This window comes from Cyphomyrmex costatus, unplaced genomic scaffold (assembly GCF_001594065.2).
Source record: "Cyphomyrmex costatus isolate MS0001 unplaced genomic scaffold, Ccosl1.0 scaffold193, whole genome shotgun sequence".
Lineage (NCBI taxonomy): Eukaryota > Metazoa > Arthropoda > Insecta > Hymenoptera > Formicidae > Cyphomyrmex > Cyphomyrmex costatus.
Window position 1 is genome coordinate 3,935,042 of NW_017275965.1, and position 24,566 is coordinate 3,959,607.

General features: G+C 26.3%; 1 protein-coding gene across 1 annotated transcript; it reads left to right on the forward strand.

Moving 5' to 3' along the window:
• Window positions 1-6,839: 6,839 nt before the first annotated feature.
• Window positions 6,840-24,269, forward strand: LOC108772644 (uncharacterized). The gene is made up of 18 exons (XM_018538215.1): window positions 6,840-6,926; window positions 10,282-10,392; window positions 10,648-10,767; window positions 11,639-11,846; window positions 12,068-12,543; window positions 13,130-13,307; window positions 13,404-13,625; window positions 14,110-14,339; window positions 14,925-15,081; window positions 16,371-16,440; window positions 19,287-19,371; window positions 19,553-19,672; window positions 21,364-21,571; window positions 21,746-22,221; window positions 22,813-22,990; window positions 23,072-23,293; window positions 23,450-23,679; window positions 24,102-24,269. The coding sequence occupies exons 2-18, from the start codon at window positions 10,375-10,377 to the stop codon at window positions 24,267-24,269; spliced, it is 3,366 nt and encodes a 1,121-aa protein (XP_018393717.1). The 5' UTR covers window positions 6,840-6,926; window positions 10,282-10,374.
• The last annotated feature ends 297 nt before the right edge of the window (window positions 24,270-24,566 follow it).

Sequence of the window (24,566 nt, forward strand, 5' to 3'; positions counted from 1 at the left end):
GAGAGATAAAAGAGATCGGTTAAATTAATATAGGTGAAACTAACTCTCTACAGAAATCAATATTTTTAAGAAACAGTATGTAGACAAAAAGCCAATAGTATATTATATTGTAGTCTTACTTTATTGTTAAACTTTTTATATTCGTAGTAACGCTTATATGATACGAAACATAATGAACTGCAAACACAGTATCTTAAAAAATGAATCATCGACTATGTACAATTTCGATACCCTATATTAACTGATATAATTAATTTTTCCACACTATTTGAAGGCCCGGCAAAGTTCCTTTGTAAATTCCCAAATCCTATTAATATATGTACATTATATTATTCATACACGGTTAATTTATTTGAAATTAACTGTATTGATAAAAAGACGTTTTATAATGTTTCTCATAGAAAAATTCACATCTTTTTCAATCGAGATTGAAATGGTTTCCCATCTCTACGTAAGTAGTGTATATCTAACAATAAGCAGTATTAATAATGGAAGTTGTAACGAAAGAAATATTTATTATTGATAAGACGGTGTTATCAATGGACAATATGAGCGATGCAATAATATTATCACGCCTTGTATTACCAAAGTACAAAACCCACTCAGGGAAATTTATATTAAAAAGTACGTTATAAATGTCTTCTTTCCTTATATATTTAATAACAGCGTGTAAGATGCCTTGTTAACTGCAGTTGATGGAAGAGAAAGATATTAATAAACATGTGGCACAACGAATTGTCTATTCATGTACCATGTGTTTCCACGTCAATCAATCTTGCAAATCTCTCATTGTTTCTCTGTGAAAATTGATGCAATTATCTTTAAAGTAAATGAGTTTTGAAATAACATAGAAACAATTACGCAATATTTATAAGGAAAGTTTTATAAAACATAAATTATTGAGCTATTTTTTACTGCAAGGTCATGTTTTAAGATTGGGTTCTGTATAATATAGCGAAAAAGGATAATTTCTCTTAAAGATAATAAAACCAATTTTCGATTACGATGATAAGAGCAGATTTGAAATGTTTTTTTTTTTCAATTCGAGTAAATGGAATATTAATTCATAACATACACATATAGGATCATCTATGAAAAATCTTCTCTCTCTCTCTCTCTCTCTCTCTCTCTCTCTCTCTCTCTCTCTCTCAAAAGTTTTAGATCCGAAAATGTCATTTAACTAGGTGGTAACTTAATATGCATTTATTTTTCAAGATCAGATATATAAATTGTTTTGAAATGATTTAAACTCTCGTAGAAAGTTGTAAATTTTGTCCTTTTTTTCTTTAAGTACTTATTTTTTTATGTCACTTTTTTATGCATAAATATCTACTATTAATTAAAAAAATGACAAAACTATTATAAAAATTTTGCAATCTGTATTTTTAATAACATTAAGGCTTCCGGTTATTCACCATTGCTACCTCAGATTATGAAATAAAAAACGAGAATATATATATAAACAAATTCTTTCAAAATATGTTTCAATAAAAGAAAAAATTAATAGATCTGTGATTCGTATAAAATATGTAAACCTTTTCTATTTTGTCAATTAATAAATAATTATGTATTTAAAAATGAATTATGCGTAACTAAAGATGAAATCAATTTACAGCTATGACAATTATTAAATTAATAATATATTATTGATTAGCATTAAATAAGTATGATTTAATTCCTTCTCAAAATAAAAAGATAATTTTTATAATTTATTAGTATATTTTGGTATACTTTATTAGTCTATTCTATCAATTGCAAATGTTATTTTATTAATAAATATTTCTATTTTTTTTGAATATATTTTGCAAAAATTTTAATTGCGTGTTTTCTCGCTTCTGACATCACAATTTTACACTTATGATACAATAATAGTAGTGAACGGACAGAAGTCGTTAAATTTTTCTAAAGTTAAATCGTAATGCAATCAATAGAATATTATAACTCAGCTTCTATTTTATTTTAATTCAGAATTTTATTTTATTTTATATAAAATACATTTGCAATTCTCTTGATTTGTAGATGTAGTATGAAAAATCCATCAAGATCTGTTTGAAAATTTTTCGTAACGTTTCTAAGTTGAATCAAACATGAAAGAAAAATTGATTGTTTACTAAGATATTAATAAATTGTAAGTCCAACAAGTAACGCTGTTAAAAATTCATGGAATTGTTAACGTTGTCTCCAAGGTTCGATAAAAAAAAAACCGAAGAAGCGAAGCGGATTCTCACAGAGCGTTGTGCATGAAAGTTATCGCTTATTTTCATATTGCATGCTTATAATTGAATAGTATAGATATATAATGTGATTAATCATTCCATTGTATATTTTCTTTCATCCGGTTGAATTCAGGTATACGTTCTCAACCGTTTTAAAAGAATGTATTCGAAACTAAAATATCTTTAGTTTAGAGGAGAATGTTCTAAATCGGTCCGTGTTCCAAATCGGACCTTTTTAATTTAAATAAATACGGTTAAGCAGATTTGCGTGCTATTTATAATGTACAGTTCTTATAAGACACCGAACATATGACAGCAGTTTGGTAGTACTCTGTCATAACGTTCATAGAATAGATGTAAATATGTATTTTTGGCTATCATGCGAAAATTAAAAAAAAAAATCCTTGTAAATCATTATTTAAAAGATGTTAAAAATTTGAACGGTAATTGATTTAAGATAATTAAAGAGTGTAGAATTCAAAAATATCAAGAGTTTTGTGATTACTTTTGCGGTTTACTGTAAAATTTGTTCAAATCGTTCGAAAAAACCCGTGTCCAAATCGGACTTATACAAAAAACACTTAAAAGACGAGTAAGTCAACTAATTCATCGAAGAAATAAGAAGGTTCGTTACAACCAAGTTGTAGTACTAGTGATCGACCGACCAGATCTGGTCTAAGGAATATTAAATCAATAAAATATCATGTGTCATCAAACTCAGATTGATGGAATTTTTTATTGATTTTAATTCTAATAATACAAACTGTATTTTTATCTTTGAGTCTTAAATTGTTCGTTTTTACTCAATATTAACAAAATTTAATTAAATATTTTAAAATTGTATCTAAAAGTCTATAAAAATCGGACCGGAAAATGCATTTTTACATTTTCCATTATAGTTCGACACAAGCAAGAGATATACGTCAAATTGGTCGAGAATAAGTTGGTTTTCCAATATAATAAGACATAGAGTAAGTCTGTAAGCAATAAGAGAATAGGAAATAGATTTTACTGAGTCATTCACTTACGGACTTAGTACGCCCTATTATACTGGAAAATTAGCTTACTCCCGATGTGCCTTACAGCCTTACAGCCTTACACTACTGCTATTGCTCACTGTAGACGGCTTCCAATATTTTATAAATGTCACTGCGGCTATCGTTTTTATGTAATATTTTATAAGTGTCATTATGATTTAATGTTGCGTTTTAAAGTGTGAATGTTCTTTCAACTGAATCTATGTTTGATGTTGATTATTAATATTGCTACGATATTGAATAAATTAATATAAAAATTACTCACTCAGAAATAATATGTGGTACCGTTTTCAAATGAACGCAAAGAAATAATTTTTTTGCAAAATTATATTGGATAATATAAAAAGCGCATTGTTATAAGACTTTTTATTCACGTTTTATTGAAATAATTTTTAAAAGCTGACCCAAGGACTCTCCAAGATAAAAGTAATATATTTAAAAAACATTTAATTTTGATTGAAATCTTAATATTCTTAGAAGTTTATATGATATTGAAAAAATATTGAATTAATGTTCCTGAATGTTTAATTGCAACGTTTGCGAGATATTACTTCAATGAACATTTTCATAAATGTTTCTGGAACGTCTTTTTAACATTTTACAATTTAATGTTTCTGATTGTGACATGCTGATTTAATATATGTTATAATACTGTTTGTAACGATCTATACCTTTGATAGTAGTGATCAACACTAGTGAAACCATGACTTCTTGCTTTGGACATTCTAAAAATATATAAATGTAGATTTAATTATGCAGTATTTGTATAATTCTTGTATCAATACCAACATGGCGAGAATTATGTTAAATATATTGTAATAAGCGAGTAGCTACACAGTATTCTTGGAATTATGTGAAGTAACACTGAAGTCATGATTACTAAGCAATTCACTGTTTTGTCTTGTGCGTTTCAGCGACATTATAGTGTTGCTGCCACGCCTTTTTAAATAAGAAAATTCCAACAAATTATATAAACACCGTATAAAAATCTGTATTCATGTTTCTTAAAGCGCACATTTGTAATATTAAATTTGTAATATTAAAATGTTTGCGAAATTTTAATTTTTGCATTTGTTTTGAAACAACAGAATGCAGTACATAGATACAAGAGAAACATTCCAGTGCGTTATTATCGCGAAAAAATGCTTTCTTGTTAAGCAAGCGATTGTTTGCAATTTGGCATCGTTAAGCGATACCAAGTTGCAAGCGAAGAAAATACGAAAAGGAATGATATTGCGTTCTAATATCAAGGTAAACATCAAATCAAATAAATTATTTAAAATACAATCTGTAGTATCGAAAAAAGAAGAATGATAGTAAATGTTGCAGCGCATTTTAAACAACGTTCGTGCCGCACGAAACATTCGCGTCAATCGTCGTAATTGTATTATCAACGTCCGCTCAAGTCATACCTCTCAATCTTCTTACGTATAAATTATTCGTTTGTAAACTAATAGCTGTTATATAACAAATAATTATTTCGTGTGAATTTATATATTACGTAGGTAATCTTTTAAATTACGCGTCGAAACAATTTTTCGGTCTTAAAGCGCAAAACTATCTCTACAAAACTATCGCAATAATATTACGAATTATAAATTGACTAGCAATTTAACAATTCTGTATAGAGCGCTTATGCGGAAAAAACCGCAGCATCACACAATAGAATACTTATACAGTCTATTCGAATTTCACATTTTGAAATTTTCAAGGTTATTTCATAATTAGAATATGATAATTTTTTACAAAATTTTGAAATTTGTGGATGATAAAAATTTTCCATTTGTTTATAATAAAATTATAAACAAATGGAAAAATAGATTTATTTATATAAAAATAATATATTAAAAATAACCCATTCATAAAACAATTTAAGATCTTTAAAATCGATCTCTTACATTTTTTTCGTACGATTAATGGTTTCAACAGTAAAATTATAATAATTTGACTGTTCGCATGAGCAAACTTTTATGAATTTCTACAACTTACAAGCGTAAATAACTTCACAAAAAAATCTCAAATTTTTTTCACAAATGACTTATTTCATATTTTTTATCTGTAAAATGCCATCAGCAAATTAAAAAAAAAGGAATAAAAATTACGATGTTTTAAAAGCAACAAGGTTTTCCCGGTTTAACTCCTCATTACCAAATTATAAATTTGCAAAGGAAATAAATTTGAAAATATACATACAATGTGAAAGAAAAGATTGGCTGTTGCATTAAATTAGATTGTTAAATTGCATAGCATTTTTAATTAGCTGCAGCAGCCAATCTTTTCTTTCAGTGTAGTTCTCATAAAAAATAGTATCACAATTATAATAAACCGGTTAAACGTTTTGACTTTGATCGAGTTATTTTCAATAACATAAAAAGACATGAGATTTGTGATTTACATACTTAAAATAAAAGCGGTTACAGATTGATATATTCGGTGGATTCTACAGAATTGAATGATTGATATGCACTCCAAAATAGCACAAATGTACAAAATTAAAATGTTTGTGATAAGGCTCAATATGTATTAAACAACTAATATAAAGAGATAAGGGCAATGAGCCAATAATTTCGTTAAAATCTTTAAATTAATCTAATATATTGCAAAGAATATCACGTAATTATGGCGTTTCGTCCCAGCTTCTGGACTCATCAGTAAGGCATTGTAGTGGAAGCCTACCTTATAACACCTGAGAGAGTTATTTAGTTGAGATTCTATATAAAGAGATATACGCGTATCAAAGAACTTGCGAGAATTTTGCGAATATCTATAGACCTCTGATGGTGGGTCGACGTAGAATTATTCTTCACAATTTATTTAAAGTAATATATGTATTCCCCTCCAACCTCCCCAACTTGCGCGCCGAATAATCGTCGGTCTTGAAACACAACTCTATCTGAAAATTCCCCCCAAAAGGGACGAAACGCCATAATTACGTGATATTCTTCGCAATATATTAGATTAATTTAAAGATTTTGACGAAATTATTAGCTCATTGCCCTTATCTCTTTATATTAGTTACAAAATTAAAATTGGTCAACAATGTCGTAAAAAAAATGAGTCCATAATTCAATAAATGTAAGTCCAAAAAAATTGTTTTTTTATAAAATCTGAATTATTCATCGATAAAGTACAAAAATCATACTAAAAGTAATGATCAGTATTTTTTATAAATTAAGATTTACTGTTATTGCAAAACTATATAAGCAAATTATTGTAATTTATAGACTTTGTATTATATTTAGTTTTTTATAATAATTTCGTGTTTAATAGTTTCTTTGTACATATTTTTCTAGAAGCTTGAATATTTTCTTGCTTTAGAATTCCGTTTCAGCTTTTTGAAAACAGTGACACACTATTTTATGGATTGCCTTTGACGCGATCTCGTAATACTAACTAAGGTGACGTTCTCTTTTGTAAAAACAATTATCTTGCGATATAACAATACTCGGCTCATTTCGCTTTGAAAAAAAACATAAAAAAGATGATGTGGACAATTCTTCCTTATCCCTCCTACAGTCATCATCTGACTCTTCCATTACTATATGTATATCTTTTGGTTTGTGGAAGACCAGACGCGAGGCTAATGTCGAGACCACAGAAGCAATCCATAAAATGTGTATTTTCGAGCAGCTGGAATGGAGTTGTATCGCAAGGGAATAAACCTTTCAGACCGGTAGGCAAAATGTGTACAAAGAAATAGAAATTATGTAAAAAGTAAACAAAAGTCTATAGATTAAGAATGTTTTAGCTATATAATATCAGTCAAAAGTATTAATTAAACAATCAGTCAAAAACAAGCTAATATCATTTAAAAAAATGTAATGATATTACCTATCATTAGTCCGTAAATAGGCTTTGAAAACCAACTGTAAAAAAAAACAAAATAGCAAATAATATATAGCTTATAATAGTTTTATACAACAAAATGACCATATTTTTTTTTATCTGCAATTTTATAATACATTACAACTTTAAATAAGTAATTGGATCCGAAATAAACTTTTGCATGAATATTTATTGTTTTATTATATATGTATATAGAATTCTCTCTCCCTCTCTCTCTCTCTCTCTCTCTCTCTCTCTCTCCCTCTCGTAATTCGTAAATACTGTTTTAATCGTAACTTTTCGTAAGCTCTTTCCGAAGTTGTCAGGAATGTAAATTTTTCAAATTAATTGGATAACATCGCAGATAATAACAAAAGAATTGTTAAACTTGCTAGCCTATAATTTGAAGAACTAGTATTTTGTAGCGACGTGCAATTTTTTAACAAAATCTTACATACGAACAAATTGCAAGAGAACAACTCATTGTCAGACTAATAGATAATTAATTGTCTTATAACGTATTCATGTTTGATTTGTAAACCTTAAGAAATTAACTAATTACAGTCGAATTCGAGGAGAATAATCGATTATGATTCGCCCATTTCTTATGGCTTAAGGCTTAAAACTCTATTGTAGAAACAGGGTTATAGAACCATATTAGTATTAAGACATTATTGAAAACGGTCTTCCTAAAAACAGATTATGAAAGAGAGAATTTCGATCATTTTATTATGTAATTCTTAAATGTATTTGTATTTCTTTTGATAATTAATTTTTTAGATGTAGATCAGGGTTCGGTAAGAAATGCAACTTTCAGCCGATTTTCGAATCAACTCCACCTACCTACACATTACCTAACGAATGCTCCTTACGTCTATGAGCGTCTTAGTACATTCTTAAGCGGGGAGCACAGACTTTTGCATAACGCATAAACCATATACATAAAGAATTTGATTGGTCCATTGACTCATGCATAAGAAAATGGGCCAATGAAATTCCTTATGCACATGCTTTATGCATTATGCAAAAGTGTGTGTTGGGGCTCTTATAAGCATCGAGCGGCATTTGGATTGCGCGTGGGGTGGTGAGGTGAGCGGGACAGCGGAGTCGATCCGAAAATCGGCTGAAAATTGCATTTCGTGCCGAGCCTTGGTGGATTATGTTCTTACATGTATAATAAAATATATAATAAAGTTTATTTATAAATATATGCTTTTTAAGTAATGGCTATTTAAATTTTATCAAATCATCGCATTATATAAAACATATCGCTTGCGTGATCAAATTGTGGTAAAAAATTATCTGAGAAATATAGTTTCTCTAAATTATATAAGTAGTATAAATGTTAGTAGAGGATTGAGACATTTGCTCTTGAGATAATATATAGTTTGTTACATGATACACTCTGACATCTTGCGATTATCTATAAATTAATGAAAGCTATTAAGGTCAGTTAAATCTTTGTCCTGTAACTCAAAGTTCACAAATAGTAAACCTTCTTTCACTTTATACCTAATACTAGATACAAGTAGCAATTTACGATAATATTGGCCTTGATACATAGCATTGACTTAGTAACATTTCTGTTGGAATGTGTTCTTGGAAAATTATGAAGTTTTATATGAGACTGCGAAATTAATAAAACTATGTGTATAAATAATAATATCACAGAGAAATAAAAATTGTTTCTTTTTTTACTATAAAAATTCTTTTGGTTTATAATATATATTTGAATTAATTACATAACGTCTAACTAATTATTACGTTTCAATGATATTATTCGATGTAATAAAGTTTAATATTAATATTTCAGATATCTATTAATCAAGTAAATTTGTTTGACAAACTAATAATCTTACGGACGGTTTATGTCAGTAAAGTGTCTGTTATATTTTATTCATGACCGTATAGCTCTTCGTAATGCATGTATCTGTAGGTTATAGCTACCGAGAATTGCATTAACATCGTAAAATTAAGAAAACAAAAATATTTTCTCTATTAAAAATACGAATAATATTTTTGATTATATTCTGTATTTTATCTTTCTATGATAACACAAAATAATTATATATAATTTCTTTAATATTATATTTGGTCTATAGAGATCTAGAGAAAGATCCTTTTATGTTATAACTTCTTTAAGCTTACTCTTAAGGTATAAAAAACTAAGCTATATAAATCTCTATAAAGATTTTGAAAAATTATGTTTTAGAAGTATATATGTATATTATATTTTTTTTGACAGACACCAATCAACTTTTAATTTCATAGCATTTGTTAGAAGAATATTAAAATTAAATATTATAAAAACCTGTAAGATAAAAAATTGACGTATAATCAAATTTTGTTAAATTATAAGATGGAAAATATATAGAAAATGCGTAATAGAAAAATACGTAAGATATAAAGCATTAGAGACCAATTCCGTTATTGATTTCAGTAATTTAACCTTATGCCATAGCTAAGGTAATATTAAGAAACGCCAAGTAACCAGTATTACGTTGTATTAAGAACAATGGCTCCACAAAATTTATGATTTGTACAGTCCATACAGTGCACATATCAATTGTACAGTTTAAAGAGAGGGATACCTAGAACTATATAGTGTGTATGTCAGACCTGTAATAGGTAGACGGTAAATGACAGTCGACTTTTATCCATGTTCGTATGTGTTTCGTTCTGTACTTGCTTATTTTGTAAGTTCCTCGGAAAGGATAAACTTTACATAGTGGAAAAGTTCTTCCAAATTCTTTCAAATACGGAATCTTTTTTTAAATGCAATTAGCTTTATTGATTTTTATTGTAATCAATTGTTTTTTATTCAAGTTCAAATGGATGCACTAATAACTTTGACTTAGTTGCGACTGAAAATATTGTGTTAATTTTTTGCATGTAAATATATGTTATCCTATCGAGCATCTATCTGTATTTTTTTTTATTTATTGTGTAGAATAATTAATTTTTTTTAGCAAGCAAGTGTAACAATTTTTTTTTATATTTTAATAGCATGTGTACTGGCAACCGTATACTCAAAATATTTCAGTATCTTTCTTCTTTATTTTTAAAAAGTTTTATTACAATGTATGATATATGTATAACAATTAGAATAAAATTTTTTTAATAATTCTTTTTACTTTTTTATTTTTTAAACCAATTTCTATTTATTTTGTGCATGGCCATAATAGAATTTGTTTATGATGCAGTGATTTGAATCTAAGCTCAGTGATATTCATGATCAACCGTGGATCAGGATTTCTCCTATTTACAAAACTCGAATACTTTTGAATTTTGATAAAATGGTTGTGGACAAAAAGGTAAATACAAAAATGGTCTTTTGCATTTAAATACGTTGTCAAAATTTTTTGATACAAAGTAAATTTTCATCTATATATTTGAAATTCTTTATAGATTTATATAATGAAGAATAGTATTTAAAAGAGAGAGAGTTAACATTGATAAGAAAATTAATAATTACATATTGATTAAAGAATTAAAATAAAAATATTCATTAGTGTATTGATTAATTACAAAGAGTAAAAACAAACAATTTAACTATATGTTGTTTATAGAATTTTACTATGGAAAATGGCGTTTACAAAGGGCAAGAAACGTATCAATCGATTCAGTATAAAAGTCTTGGAGAATTAATGTGGGTTAGCATTACAAATTATGAGGACAAAATCGCACATGTAAGTCAACACGTTTATACATAATATTAATATAAAAAGTTTTACAGGAAGAAAAATATAACTTTTAAAGTTTATAATATGTGACTAAAAAAGAAAAAAGATTTAAATGTTTTATAGAATAATAAAAAGCATGTTTGAAAATGTTGTTAAAATTTAAAATATATAGTATTAATATGCTTTATAGTAGTAATAACATTATATGACAAAAAATTAACAGCAGAGCAAAACAAGTCATCTCTTGTTTTTTTAAATACGAATCCGCTTGCGTGCGCGGACGGGTGATTCAAAATTGTGACGTATCGAGCAATTTAAAAAATTACTCAGTTACGTAACAATTTGGAGAAGTTGCAGTTAAAATGGTAAAAAAATATTTTACATATGTTTTCATATATTAAATCAGTGCAAAAAGTTTGTGCTCAATTTATTATTAATTTTAAATAATAAATTGAGCACGAGCTTTTGCACTGATCTAGTAATAACTATGATACATACGTTCATATTGTAATTATGATACGTGACTGGAGAAGATTTATTGCAACGTTGTTGTAATTTTTATCCTTCAAGGATATTATAGTCGGTTAATAAAATATTTATGGTTAAATATAAGATCTATCACGGAGAAGTTATGAATTAGATTATTAACGCTTTACTAAGTAGTTTTTAATTATATTTATTTAAACTTAAAGGTTTTTTAGATCCTTGAATACAAATCCGATGTCAAAATTAACAAATTCAAAGTTATGATAGGCTTTTATATAAAAATGTTTACGAAAGCCCGGTCATTTTTCAAATTTTGATATCCGCTATGTTAATTTTCGTTAAATAATTAATTCTTTATTTTAAAATTTTACATAACAATTATATTGTACAGTTGGATGCACGCACTGATGAAACATTTACATATGGAGAGTTGCAAGATAAAGCTGTGAGATGCGCATTGTGGCTGCAAAAACAGGGGATTAAATGTGGCGACGTTATTAGTGTATGTACAAGTAATCAACCCAACTCAATAGTGCCCTGTATTGCAGCGGCCTATATCAACGCAATCTTTAATCCGTGGAATGAAGATATGGACCTACGTAAGATCTCCTTATAATTATATCAAATATATTTGTATCAAACACTCTTACATATTACATTTGATTAAATTAGTATATTTCTAATAACAATGTGCGCGAATAAAATTTTATCTACCTTGCGATCAATCATAATTATTTTTTAATTATTTACTAATTATATACTGCAGTAATATTTAACATAATACTTATTTTTTTATTAATTACGAAACATTTGTTATTAGCAACTGCATTGCACGTTTTACAACTGACCACGCCGAAAGTTATTTTCTGCAGCGAGAAATCAGTAAATGTAATTTTAAGCGCAATGAAAGAGAAAAATTGCAATCCCATGGTGGTGGTTTTCGGCAATCATGCCAGCGTGATTTCGTTGTCCGATATCCTGAGAAATTGCAATAATGCGGAAGCTGCAAATTTCCGTTATATTGAGCTTGACGATGTCAAGAAGACGGCATGCATCATGCATTCGTCGGGCACGACGGGGATGCCAAAGGGTGTCGAATTGTCTAACCACACTACGATTCTTATGACCGAGAATAATAACCTGGATATGTCGAATGTGCCAACACTTTGGTTTTCATCTCTTTATTGGATCAGTGGAGTAATGCTGAACGTGAAAGCGATTTCGCAGGGTGCCACAGTAATCCTCTATTCGGAATTTGACGAGGACGTGACCTGCCAATTGATTGAGAAATATAAAGTAATATTACTTATCTAAATTTAATTTTTTTGAAAAACATTGTTAATTGCATAATTAAAATAAATATAAGAATAATTCTTAATTGTTAAGATTCTCTAATCTAAAAAAACACACAAATAGAAAAACAAATTCTGATCTAAATAACTGCCATATTTTAAGATGCTAATATAGACTTCTTACTGTAAATAATTTTTTTTACAAATGATATCGATTAATGTAGTTTCCTCGCAAATGGTATGATAAAATTGATTTTTTTTCAAATAAATTGTAATATTTTTTTATTCATAATGAAAATAATTCATTACATATTAAATTTTTGTTACTATAATAATGTTAAAAATTTCCTGTAAAAATTATTTATTTTTCGAGGAAGTCAATTTGTATATATATAAGGAATGCGCGTTTGTAATATTATGTGCGTTTATTTTAATTTTATTGTTAAGATATATGTAAGTAATTGTAAATAGAAATGTAAATTTCTCCAAGGAAATATATATTATAATTATAATTTTTATATCTTATATTTGTTACATTACATAATATTATATTTGAAAGTATTAAAATCTAAAAACGTAATTCTATTCAGGTAGCAGTCATGTTCCTTAGTTCGAGTATGATAAATCGATTTGTTCGAGCAGGTTATATAAAGAAATATTCGTTACCATCTTTAAAAGTTATACTAGGTGGTGGTGCAATAATTAAGCCAAAAGTGCAGGAAGAACTGAGACGTACATTACCACACGTTCAGATATTGCAAGGTTATGGTAAATATCGTTATAATGCGATAAAATATTAATACATTTAAATATAGGTATGTTATGTATGTTGTAAAAATTTGATCAGATTTCTTGTGTTTTTAGGAATGACAGAAGTCGGTGGTCTTGCAACGTGTCAATTACCGAATCACAAAAATGGATCTTGTGGAATAGTAGTCAAGAATGTGCAAATAAAAATTGTGGATCCTGAAAGCGGAAAAGTACTTGACCCAAATCAATCGGGAGAAATATGGCTAAAATCTGCAGTCATGATGACCGGTTATTATAGAAATCCCGAAGCGACGAAAAGTACGATTGATGAAGAAGGTAAAAACAGACTATATGTATAATTATTAACAAAAATAAAATTTATCTCTTGATTCTCAAGCAAACCATTTACTTATTTTGAAAATATTATCTTTATGACTATTTCAAAGAGTTAATTTGTATTCACAATTAAAATAATTAATATTAATTTAATAACATGTGAGTCACTTGCAAAGTATCAATAATAAATAGACGCAATAAAAACTATAATAAATGTTTCGTTATATAGAAAATTTTTTGAGATCAATTGTTCGTTCTACTTGAAAACTTATGTTTGGAAAATAAAATAAGCATAAAAATCAAATAGTTAAAGAGAATTAATTATAAGTTGATTAATTAACGGATACAAATTCGAATAAAAACAAATAAATTCTGTTCCATAAAATCTAAAAATACATAACTCTAATATATATTAATTATAAAATATATATATATAATGTCATAAAGATTTAATATTGTAAAGATAAACTTAGAACTCTTTCAGGATGGTTGCACACGGGTGATATCGGTTATATTGATGAAGATGGAGAATTGTTCATTATTGATAGGATAAAAGAACTCATAAAGTATAGAGGATATCATATCTCACCCGGAGAAATCGAGGGTGTTTTAATATCGCATCCAGCAGTGCTAGAAGCTGCAGTAATATCGATTCCTCATGTAACAGATGATGAACATCCTCTTGCATATATTACCAAAAAGCCCGGCGCTAAGGTATAATTCTTTATTTTTATTGTAATGCGATAAAGTGATAGAATAAGAATTTACTAAATTAAATGTATCAGTTATATATACACTATATACAGTCAAAATAAGAATATTTGCGAACCGATTTAACGTATTCTAAAAAATATTGTTTTAAAAATAAGGCAAACGGAAATGTACACTTTTTACTGTTGTATATAACATAAAACATTTTTTACTGTTGTATATAGTAACAATGACGTACAAATTAATGTATAAATAATGTTAGGGGTGTTTTGAAAAATAAGCTATAAATATTTATTTTTTTATAATTCTTTAATATTTTTATAATTTAAAATAATATAAAATTTTTATATTCTCTTAAATATATTATCAAGATTTTTTAAATATTCTAATTAGAGATTTAAATACGCACGCGTGTAAGTTATTTTTTTTTTTATTTAAATAAAGTTATAAGCATTATTATAGTATATTTCAAAACAATATCATTATTTATACATATATATTTTAATACAGAATAAAAGATATTACGTTTTAAATACATTTATTAAAATATTGTTTGTTATATAATGATATTAAATTGTGTTTCTGTAGGAGACGGAGCAAGAATTAATAGATTTTGTGGCTAAAAATATGATGGATCATTACAAACTTCGTGCTGGAATTATATTTTTAGATGTTTTTCCGTATACAGGTTCAGGGAAAATTGCAAGGAAAGATTTGAAAGAAATGGCTAAAAAATTATTTCAACGTTAATTACACTAGTTAATTACACCTTTTAAATGTACATATATATGTATGTATGTATATAGTATAGTTATACTATACTTCTTTCAGATGGTAGACATTATAAATAGAACAAATTGTGACACTCGTTTGCTATTTTATAAAAGAACTATTAGATTAAAAAAGATAAATAGTTTTCTTAAAATTAGAATAAATCTAGTCTTAAAAATAAATCCTAGAAATAATAATAACTTAGTCATATTTATAATGTTGTAGAGATTGTTATATGTAGAACGTGATTGCGCAGATGTTTGACTAATATATATATTATAATAGCAAGATTATATAACTATTTATTTAGTAAATATTGTATGTAGACGAAATTTGAAAAGTTATTTAATAAAGTTTTATGTTTTACCGATCATTTTTTTCGGAAAAGAAAATTATTGAATGTAAGGACTCAGAAAAAACCTGACATTTTATATCAAATTAAGTATATGTAGATATATGTATATATTAACGAGTTTTCTTTGATATTTTTGTGCGTATCTTTGCTATTATAAATGTAATTACGAGAGAATATTTCTTTTCTGATCAGGATGTTATGCAAGCGTGTTTTTATCTCTGAAACTCTGTAGTATGCGTAACTTAAACTATAGCATGTTAATGTGCTAACGTAATAAGCGCGTTCTGAATATGACAGGCCACGATCTATAAAAACTAAGCGAGATCTTAGTCAATATTACATTTTTGAAGAACAAAAACAAAATTTTAATTTCAGTATTTGTGAAAACTACATAAATTAAATACATTGAAACCTCATAATAATAAGATTTCAATTCGTAATAATTCGAGTAATTCGTGGCTTGATATACTAGCTTCTACATAACGAGGTTATTCTCGTTTCACTTTTAAATCATGAAATTCAAGGTCCTAATGGAGACCGCAATTTTATCATTATCCCCACTCACGTTATATGTGCGTGTAGCATGTGTGGAAGTTTTATGCTCTAATTTAAAATCCGCTAATACGAGATTTTAATATTATAAAAATTTATTAATTAAAGAATGTTATATAATTAAGTTTCGCTTTGAAATTTTAATATATAGAACATACATTGAGTAATATAGCAAAAGTAGAACAACCGATTATCTCTATTTTAAGAATATATTTTCTAAGATTATTATTAAGAAATGTTAAATAGTTCAGGAATTTTACGATGGATTTAATAACGACTCAGCAAAATTTATAATTTGCTTAATACTTGTAAACCTAATGATTTATGCACATATACAATCTTAATGATTTATGAAGGAGGGATCATAGAGGTAGATAAATATCCGATGGAAGGGATATCACAGATATATCATACAAGCGATAGACAGTAAATGCTCTTAGTCGACTTTTAACGACGTTCATGAGTGCACCGTTTACTTTTTTTACTTGTTCAGTGGATACTTATTTATTGCAGGAAATAATCTTTTATTAGTGAAATAATCTTTTTGTTTATTGTTTATAGACTCTTTTTTGTTATAATTAACATCGGTTTTAAATTTCAGCATTCTTTCTTGTTATACATATACTGTATATCTTAATATTTACAATCAAAGATATTGTGTATCTTATGTACGTATATTTAAATACTTTTTATACATAAACAAAATGTTCTATTGTGACTCCATCTGTTTATATATTATATATCATTCATCACAATACTTTACTAAATTTGGTAGTAGTGCTTTTTGGTAGTTACATTTTAGCAGAGACTGAATACTAAAACACACAATATTGCTAGCTATCATGTATGTATATATATCGATATCATATATATGTCTACTTTTTATAATACCGATATTCTAAAAACTCTTATTAAATACCGATATTGAAATAGATTAAATATACGGGTTAATAACCAAAATTTTCCTAATATCAGAGAAAAAGTGAATATAATTTTTCAATAATTTAATTTATTTTAATTTAATTCATTGCGTATATATTAGAGTTACATATTACAGTTATATTTATATTGTAAAGATTTCGAAATAATTAACTAAATACACAAAATAATATTAACGTTTTATCGATATTATTGCTACGTATATTATATGTAAGAAATTATTTTTAATTTAAGAACTTAAAAACTTTTACAAAAATTTATTTACGATCATATCAATTTTGTAATAACTTGCAAATATTATTCGCAAATGCATATTAGCATTGATGACATAATTTCATAATTATTTATAATAAATAATTATGAGATTATATCTTTTATTAATTATAAAATAAGCTGATCGAGATATGTGTATTTATCAATGCTATATATATATACACACACATTTACGAATAATATTTGCAAATTATTATTTGATGTGATCATAAACAAATTTTTGTAAAAATTCTTAAGTTAAATTAATTTTAACGATAATATTTATATAATTTTGTACTAAATCTGGGAAGATTATTAGCAATTTAGTACATGAATATACTTTTTTCTTATGATATTAGGAATTTGATTTAAAGGTTTTACAAAAGATGAAAATATTTTAAGATATTCGTTCATTATCTTGTTTAAATAAATCAATTTAAAAAAAAAAAACTCAAAACGAATCACACACCTAATATATGTATAATATATCTAATTTAATATAAATATATACACATGTATATACACATATATATAGCAGTGTAACCAGTTGTTCCGGTTTTATCAGTTTATACACTCAGAGAAAGTGTATACTTTCTTCATTTCAAAGAAATGTTTCTGTACTATACGATTAAAGAAAAAATTTATTGATTTTAAAAAGTGATGTTTAAATCAAAGAAATTACGTTCAATTAATTAAAGAAATTTTTTCTTTAATCGTATAACAAAAAAACATTTCTTGAAGAAACCTTTCTCTGGGTGTATATTTAAACTGCTAGATATGTATAACCGGTTATACCGATATTTATATAAATGGTTTATTTCGGTTATTATATAATATTTTCAAATATCGATATATGGTTGGTTGGTTTATACCGAATGGGAACTAACGGTCGTATACTAGTTATTGCTTTTATTTAGTTCTTGTTTGAAAGATTATTTTGTTTTCATATAGTTCAATACTTGTTTCCAAGTAACTCGCAGTAGCTCTTCAAATCAATTGCTAGTGTAATAAGTATTTTGTTGCATGTGTCTATTTTTTTTCTATCTTTTTCTACACAAGTATACTTTATACAAACTCTCATAGTAAAATCAAAATTTATACAATTTAATGAAGATAAAGGTTAATTTACTTTAATAAGAATTATAGAACGAACCATAAATTGTGTTTATAAAATAAAGCTTTAATATTATAATAAAATACAATAAGTAAAATAATATACAGAAAACATAATATAATTATATTGTTAGAAAATTATTTCGTCAACAAATGTAGAGCAAGTGGAAAACAAATTTTTTTTTATTTCGCAGAAATTAAATGCCAGATTAAACATAATTTTGTGATCAAGATGTTTGAAATACTTATCTATGGAATACTAAAAATTGGACATACATACTCTGTTCAACGAGGGAGTGATCTCATCTGCGCGTAGGAGGCAGTATAATCTAAAAGACTATATCTATTATCGTAATACGAGATACGATACGCCAGGATCCAAGGCATATTTACATTTTAGAACAAGCATAAAATAGATAAATATTTATTCGATCCGTCATTCTCTCGTTGAATAGAATACATAGTATCAAAACCTAAGTTTTTTGGAGTTTAAGCTTGCAAAAATCAAAGATCTAAGAAAAAATAAAGTCTTTTTTCTAATTTTAATGAAAATATATAATAATAAATTAAGAGAAACATAATGCATATTATATATTTACATATATGTATTTTCCGCTTGAAGATGATTCGAACTGAGTTGAAACGTCCGGTTAACGTTTATTATTTTAATTTTTAATTTTTAACTGTTTTATATGTATTATTGTTTTTGTATTTGAAATTTATTTTGCCCTTTTTATTAATATTTATTTTTTTATTTCAAGAGTCACTTATTTACATTGGTTTTATTATTTTATATTTTATTCTTTATATTTCGGAATTTCTATAAATAAAGAGTGTTTAGAAACATTTATAAGTGTACATTATATTTTTCAAACATTCACACATTTTACATAATTTGATAGTCAATTTTAGTTCGCTCATTTAGAATAACTAAATAAATGTTCTATTTATGACGCAGTATCGTAAAGTGACATCGTTGGAGCACATTCAGAATCTTTGTTTACGATAATACATCCAGATATTTGCAGTAAAATGCTTGAACAAGATTCAAAGGTAAGCGTAAAATTAGTAGATTACATAGTAATCTGTTGATGTAACTAATATTTACATGTTACGTTCGCTGAAAAAATCACAATTATATGACGTTAAATATGTATATTAAAATCATATATGATATAGTGTAAAGGTATTGTAATAAACATTTAAAACAATCTGATTTGTATGTCATTTACAGAGTTTTACTATGAAAGATGGCGTTTATAAGGGGCAAGTAAATCATGAATTGAATAAATACAAGAGTCTCGGAGAAATAATATGGCATAACATTAGAAGGCATGGAGAAAAAATTGCACATGTGAGTCAATACTATATATAATATAATTAATATACATATATAGAATTTATTAGAAAGAAATATAAACTTTAAAATGTATATGTTTATAGAAATATATATATAATATAAGAGAAATTATTTATTAAAAACAGATATTTTTTTAGAATTAAAATGATTTATATGTTGGCAATGATAAGTACTTATATAGGTTACGGTTGTTCCTCTATCAAAATGTTTGTATGGTATCTGATAAACCGTAATTTAAGTTTTGATTAAATACAAATCTTTGATTAACACACTTCAAAAAATTACATTCCAAGTATTTGGATTCTTCTTTTTTATCAAAATCTAAAGAGATTAACAAATACTAAAATCTTTTTTTTTAAGACCGTACAATTGATAAACAATAAACAAACAAGAAGAAGAAAGCCAATAACGGTCAAAGCTAGATCACAAATGCTTATTAAAATTATGTGTGAATTTTATATACCTACTGAGTATGTAGTCCCCTAAATCGCGTATCGAAATTTTTTCAGACTTATAACGCAGTATATAAAATTCACACATAATTTTAATAAGCATTTGTGAGCTAGCTTTGACCGTTATTGGCTTTTTTCTTCTTGTTTGTTTATTGTTTATCTAAAGAGATTAAGTTATCAAAATCTAAAGAGATTAAGTTTGAATAAGAAGTCAACGATCTGAAGAGAAGTTTCTTTTTTCTAATTTTAGTAAAAATATGTAATAATAAGTAAAGAAATATAATGCATGCAAATTGTATTCATAAAAATTTATTTCATCAAAAATATATGTTTTTAGTTAATTTCTGAAATAAATAAATAGTACTAAACTAAAAGAGAATGTATATTTGTATAGTTACAGTATGGATATTATAAAGTGTAAAAATATAAAATATAATAATAATATGTAAAAATAATGTTATAAGATGAAGACTGTAAATAAAATCAGATTTATATGATGCCTGACGATAATCTAGTTAGTGAAGTCATGTATAATTAACATCAAAGTTTTCAACGACATTAAATATGGAAAACATTCTTGAGAAAATCTTTAACATTTCGCGATGATATATTTTATGCTGTATATATGTTTTTACATTACGTATTTACATTACGAAGTTTCCAGAGATTTACAATCAAAGCAATATTTTATGTAATGTTTGTAAAATACACGTTAGAGCATGTAAATAGAAAAATTTTGAAATATATAAACAGACATGTAAAACTTTTTACATTGCATGTAAAAAAATTTCTGTTGTAATTTTGAAATAATTGCAGAATTAATCATAACTCTATAGTAACAACACTGTCATAAATAAAATTCTTATTATAACAGTGTCAAAAATTGTTTTGTTTTAAATTTAATCATGGACAGAAATGATTATAGTAATAAATATCTTGAGACTATCTTTTCGGAAATTTTTCGTGATACAATTAAATAGGCCTTTAAAAAACAAATCCAAAGTAAACAAAAGAGACAAATTTAAATACAATTCTTTAAAAACTGATTGAACATTTTTAAGATTATTTACAGTTTTTGTCAAATTTTTTTTTTAATAGGTAAAAGATGTTCCGAAAGATGATTTTATCAATAATTTTATTAATATTATAGATGATTTTTTAAAATAACGAATTAATAAATCTCTTCTTTACTGTTTTGAAATATTTTTTATGACAATATACTATACTATATAGTTGGACGCGTGCACTGAAGAAACGGTCACATACGCGAAGTTGCAAGATAAAGTGGTAAGATGCGCCTTATGGCTACAAAAACAAGGAATCAAATCTGATGACATCATCAGTGTGTGCACGGGTAATCATCTTAACTCCATCGTGCCCTGTCTTTCGGCAGCTTATATCAATGTGATTTTCAATTCATGGGACGAAGATATAAACCTAAGTAAGTTCTTTCGCGATTATTAAATATGTATGTATTTCATATTGTATGCAATAAAATTAGAAATAATAATGCATTTCAGATAAAATATGCGCAATAATACAATTTTGTTTGTTTTAAAATATTTTAATATTTAATGTTTACTTTTTTAATTATGTATGAGTTATGTATTATTAGAAACTGCCCTGCACATTTTGCGACTGATCATGCCGAAAGTGATCTTCTGCAGCGAAAAATCGGTGGATGTCGTCTTGAGCGCGATAAAGGAGCAGAATTGTAATACTATGATAGTAGTTTTTGGCAAGCATGTTGACGCGATTTCATTCTCTGATATTCTAAGTAATTACAACGATGTGGAAGTAGCAAATTTCCGTTACATCGACCTTGTTGATGTCAAGAAGACAGCGTGTATTTTACTTTCGTCAGGCACATCAGGAATGCCAAAAGGCGTTGAATTGTCCAATTATGCTTTGTTACTTGTTTGTCAGGATACAAATAAAAACATATCTAACATGTCATTACTTTGGTTTTCTTCTCTTTCCTGGGTGACTGGAGTATTACTGAATTTGATTACGATCGAGCAAGGCAACAAAGTGATCATCTACCCAGAATTTAACGAGGAGATGACATGCCGACTAATCGAGAAATACAAAGTAATGTTATGTTGTATATAGAAAGGTTTATTTTTCTTAGTTTTAATGAATAATTAAAGAATATTTTAATTATTTTAATTTTTTAAATTTTCTAAAATACAATGTAACTATGTAAATGGTTTCACAATGATGTAAATAAGTAGATGTAAATAATTCTTTGGTATAAGTAAATTTTCATTTTGATTTGGTTTTTACTCTTTCGTGAATTCCATAATGAAGTTAAAGTAAATTGATTTTTTTAAATTATAATCTAAGGCTTTTAAATTAAATTGATAGCTGTGCAATTTCTATGTATATCACAACTTATCTTTTATTAAAATTATATTAGTTTTTGTAAATTTTTGTAAAAATTTCTTGTTCAATACATTTGTGAGTTATCAAATTGCATTTTGATGAATTAATAGCATATTAAACATAATATCTTACAGTTACAATTTACACTTAACATAAGTGTAACGGCTAAGAAAAATATATTACAACATTTTATAATATGTGATATCTATTTTATATTATAAATTACATGATTAGTTTTATATTTACAAGTAGTTTGCGAATGATATATGATAAAATGTAAATTGTTTTATTGTTTAGGTAGAAGTTTTATTTTTTAGTACGAGCTTACTAAGTCGGTTTCTCAGAGCGAATTGTATAAAGAAATATACTTTATCATCTCTGAAAGTTATAGTCTACGGTGGTGCAATTATGAATCAAAAAGTGCAAAAAGAATTGAAATATACTTTACCTCGCGTTAAAATATTTCAAGGTTACGGTAAATATAAAAAATGCAATAAGATATTAACATATATTGTGTGGATGATATTAATTTTGATTATACTTTTTATGTTCCTAGGAATGACAGAAGCCGGTGGTCCTGTAACGACGCAACAATTACATCAAAAGAACGGATCTTGCGGAATCGTAATTACAAATGTGCAAATAAAGATTGTGGATCGTGAAAGTGGGAAAGTACTTGAACAAAATCAATCGGGAGAAATATGGCTAAAATCTGCAACCATGATGACTGGTTATTATAAAAACCCTGAAGCGACAAAAAGTACGATTGATGAAGAAGGTAAAAAGAAATTTTATTTGTTGTAATAATAAATAATATATTTATATTTTAAAAATATAAATTACTTATGATCTAACACATGCAAAAATTATATCTCAAAAAATATATAGTAATGTTATAAATATATAGTGGCATAAAAATAAATTTAAAAAATAGGATGGTTGCACACGGGTGATATCGGTTATGTAGATGAGGATGGAGAATTGTTCATTATTGACAGAATAAAAGAACTCATAAAGTATAGAGGATATCAGATTTCTCCCGGAGAAATTGAAAGTACGTTAATGTCACATCCGGCGGTGCTAGAAGTTGCAGTATTAGGAGTGCCTCATGCATTAGATAATGAACATCCTCTTGCTTACGTCACCAAGAGACCTGGCATCGAGGTACAATCTTTTGTTATATATAAATGATAAAGTCATAAAATAAAAATTTACAAAATAAAATGAAAATATTTTTAACAGCAAGTCGTATTTTGAGTATTTCATAAGATTTTTAAAAATATTTAATAGATGCTCATTTAAAAAACTTATAAAAATAGATATTGATATGATTAAAATGATTAAAAAATAAATGAAAGAATTTGTTTGTTAACTCAATTAAAATTAGAGTGCGATGAATAAATATAAAAATTTAAGTTTAAGGATTTAGGATTCCATAAAAACAAACGAATCGCGAAGAAAAAAAATAGCTTTAAGATTATTGTGTGTGTGTGTTATATTTATATATTATGTTTTAGTACAAAATAAGAAATATTTGTTATGTACTGAATTAATTTTTTTGCACTGATTTAATTTTCTTTGTATAGGTGACAGAACAGGAATTGATCGATTTTGTAGCGAAGAATATGGAAGATCGATGCAAATTACGTGCAGGAGTTATATTTATGGATAGTTTTCCATATACAGGTTCAGGGAAAATTTCAAGAAAAGATTTAAAAGAAATGACTAAGAAACTAGTAAATTATGATGATTAATTGTATAATTATATTCTTTTATACATAATCATTTAAATTTATAAATGTTTATAAACTTATATTATTTCAAAATAAAATAAGATATTATAAACGTAGATTATTGTTTGTTATTATGAAAATTGTTTTATTATAATTGATAGAAATATATAACATCTAGATTTAAATAATTTCTAAAAAAATGTGTTTCAGCTGTAACGGCTGCAAAATTATTATTTTTAATATTTGTATGTTTTGTTTAATATTATATTTAAAAATATAAAGAGATAAAAGAGACAGAAATTAAAATAAATTATACAT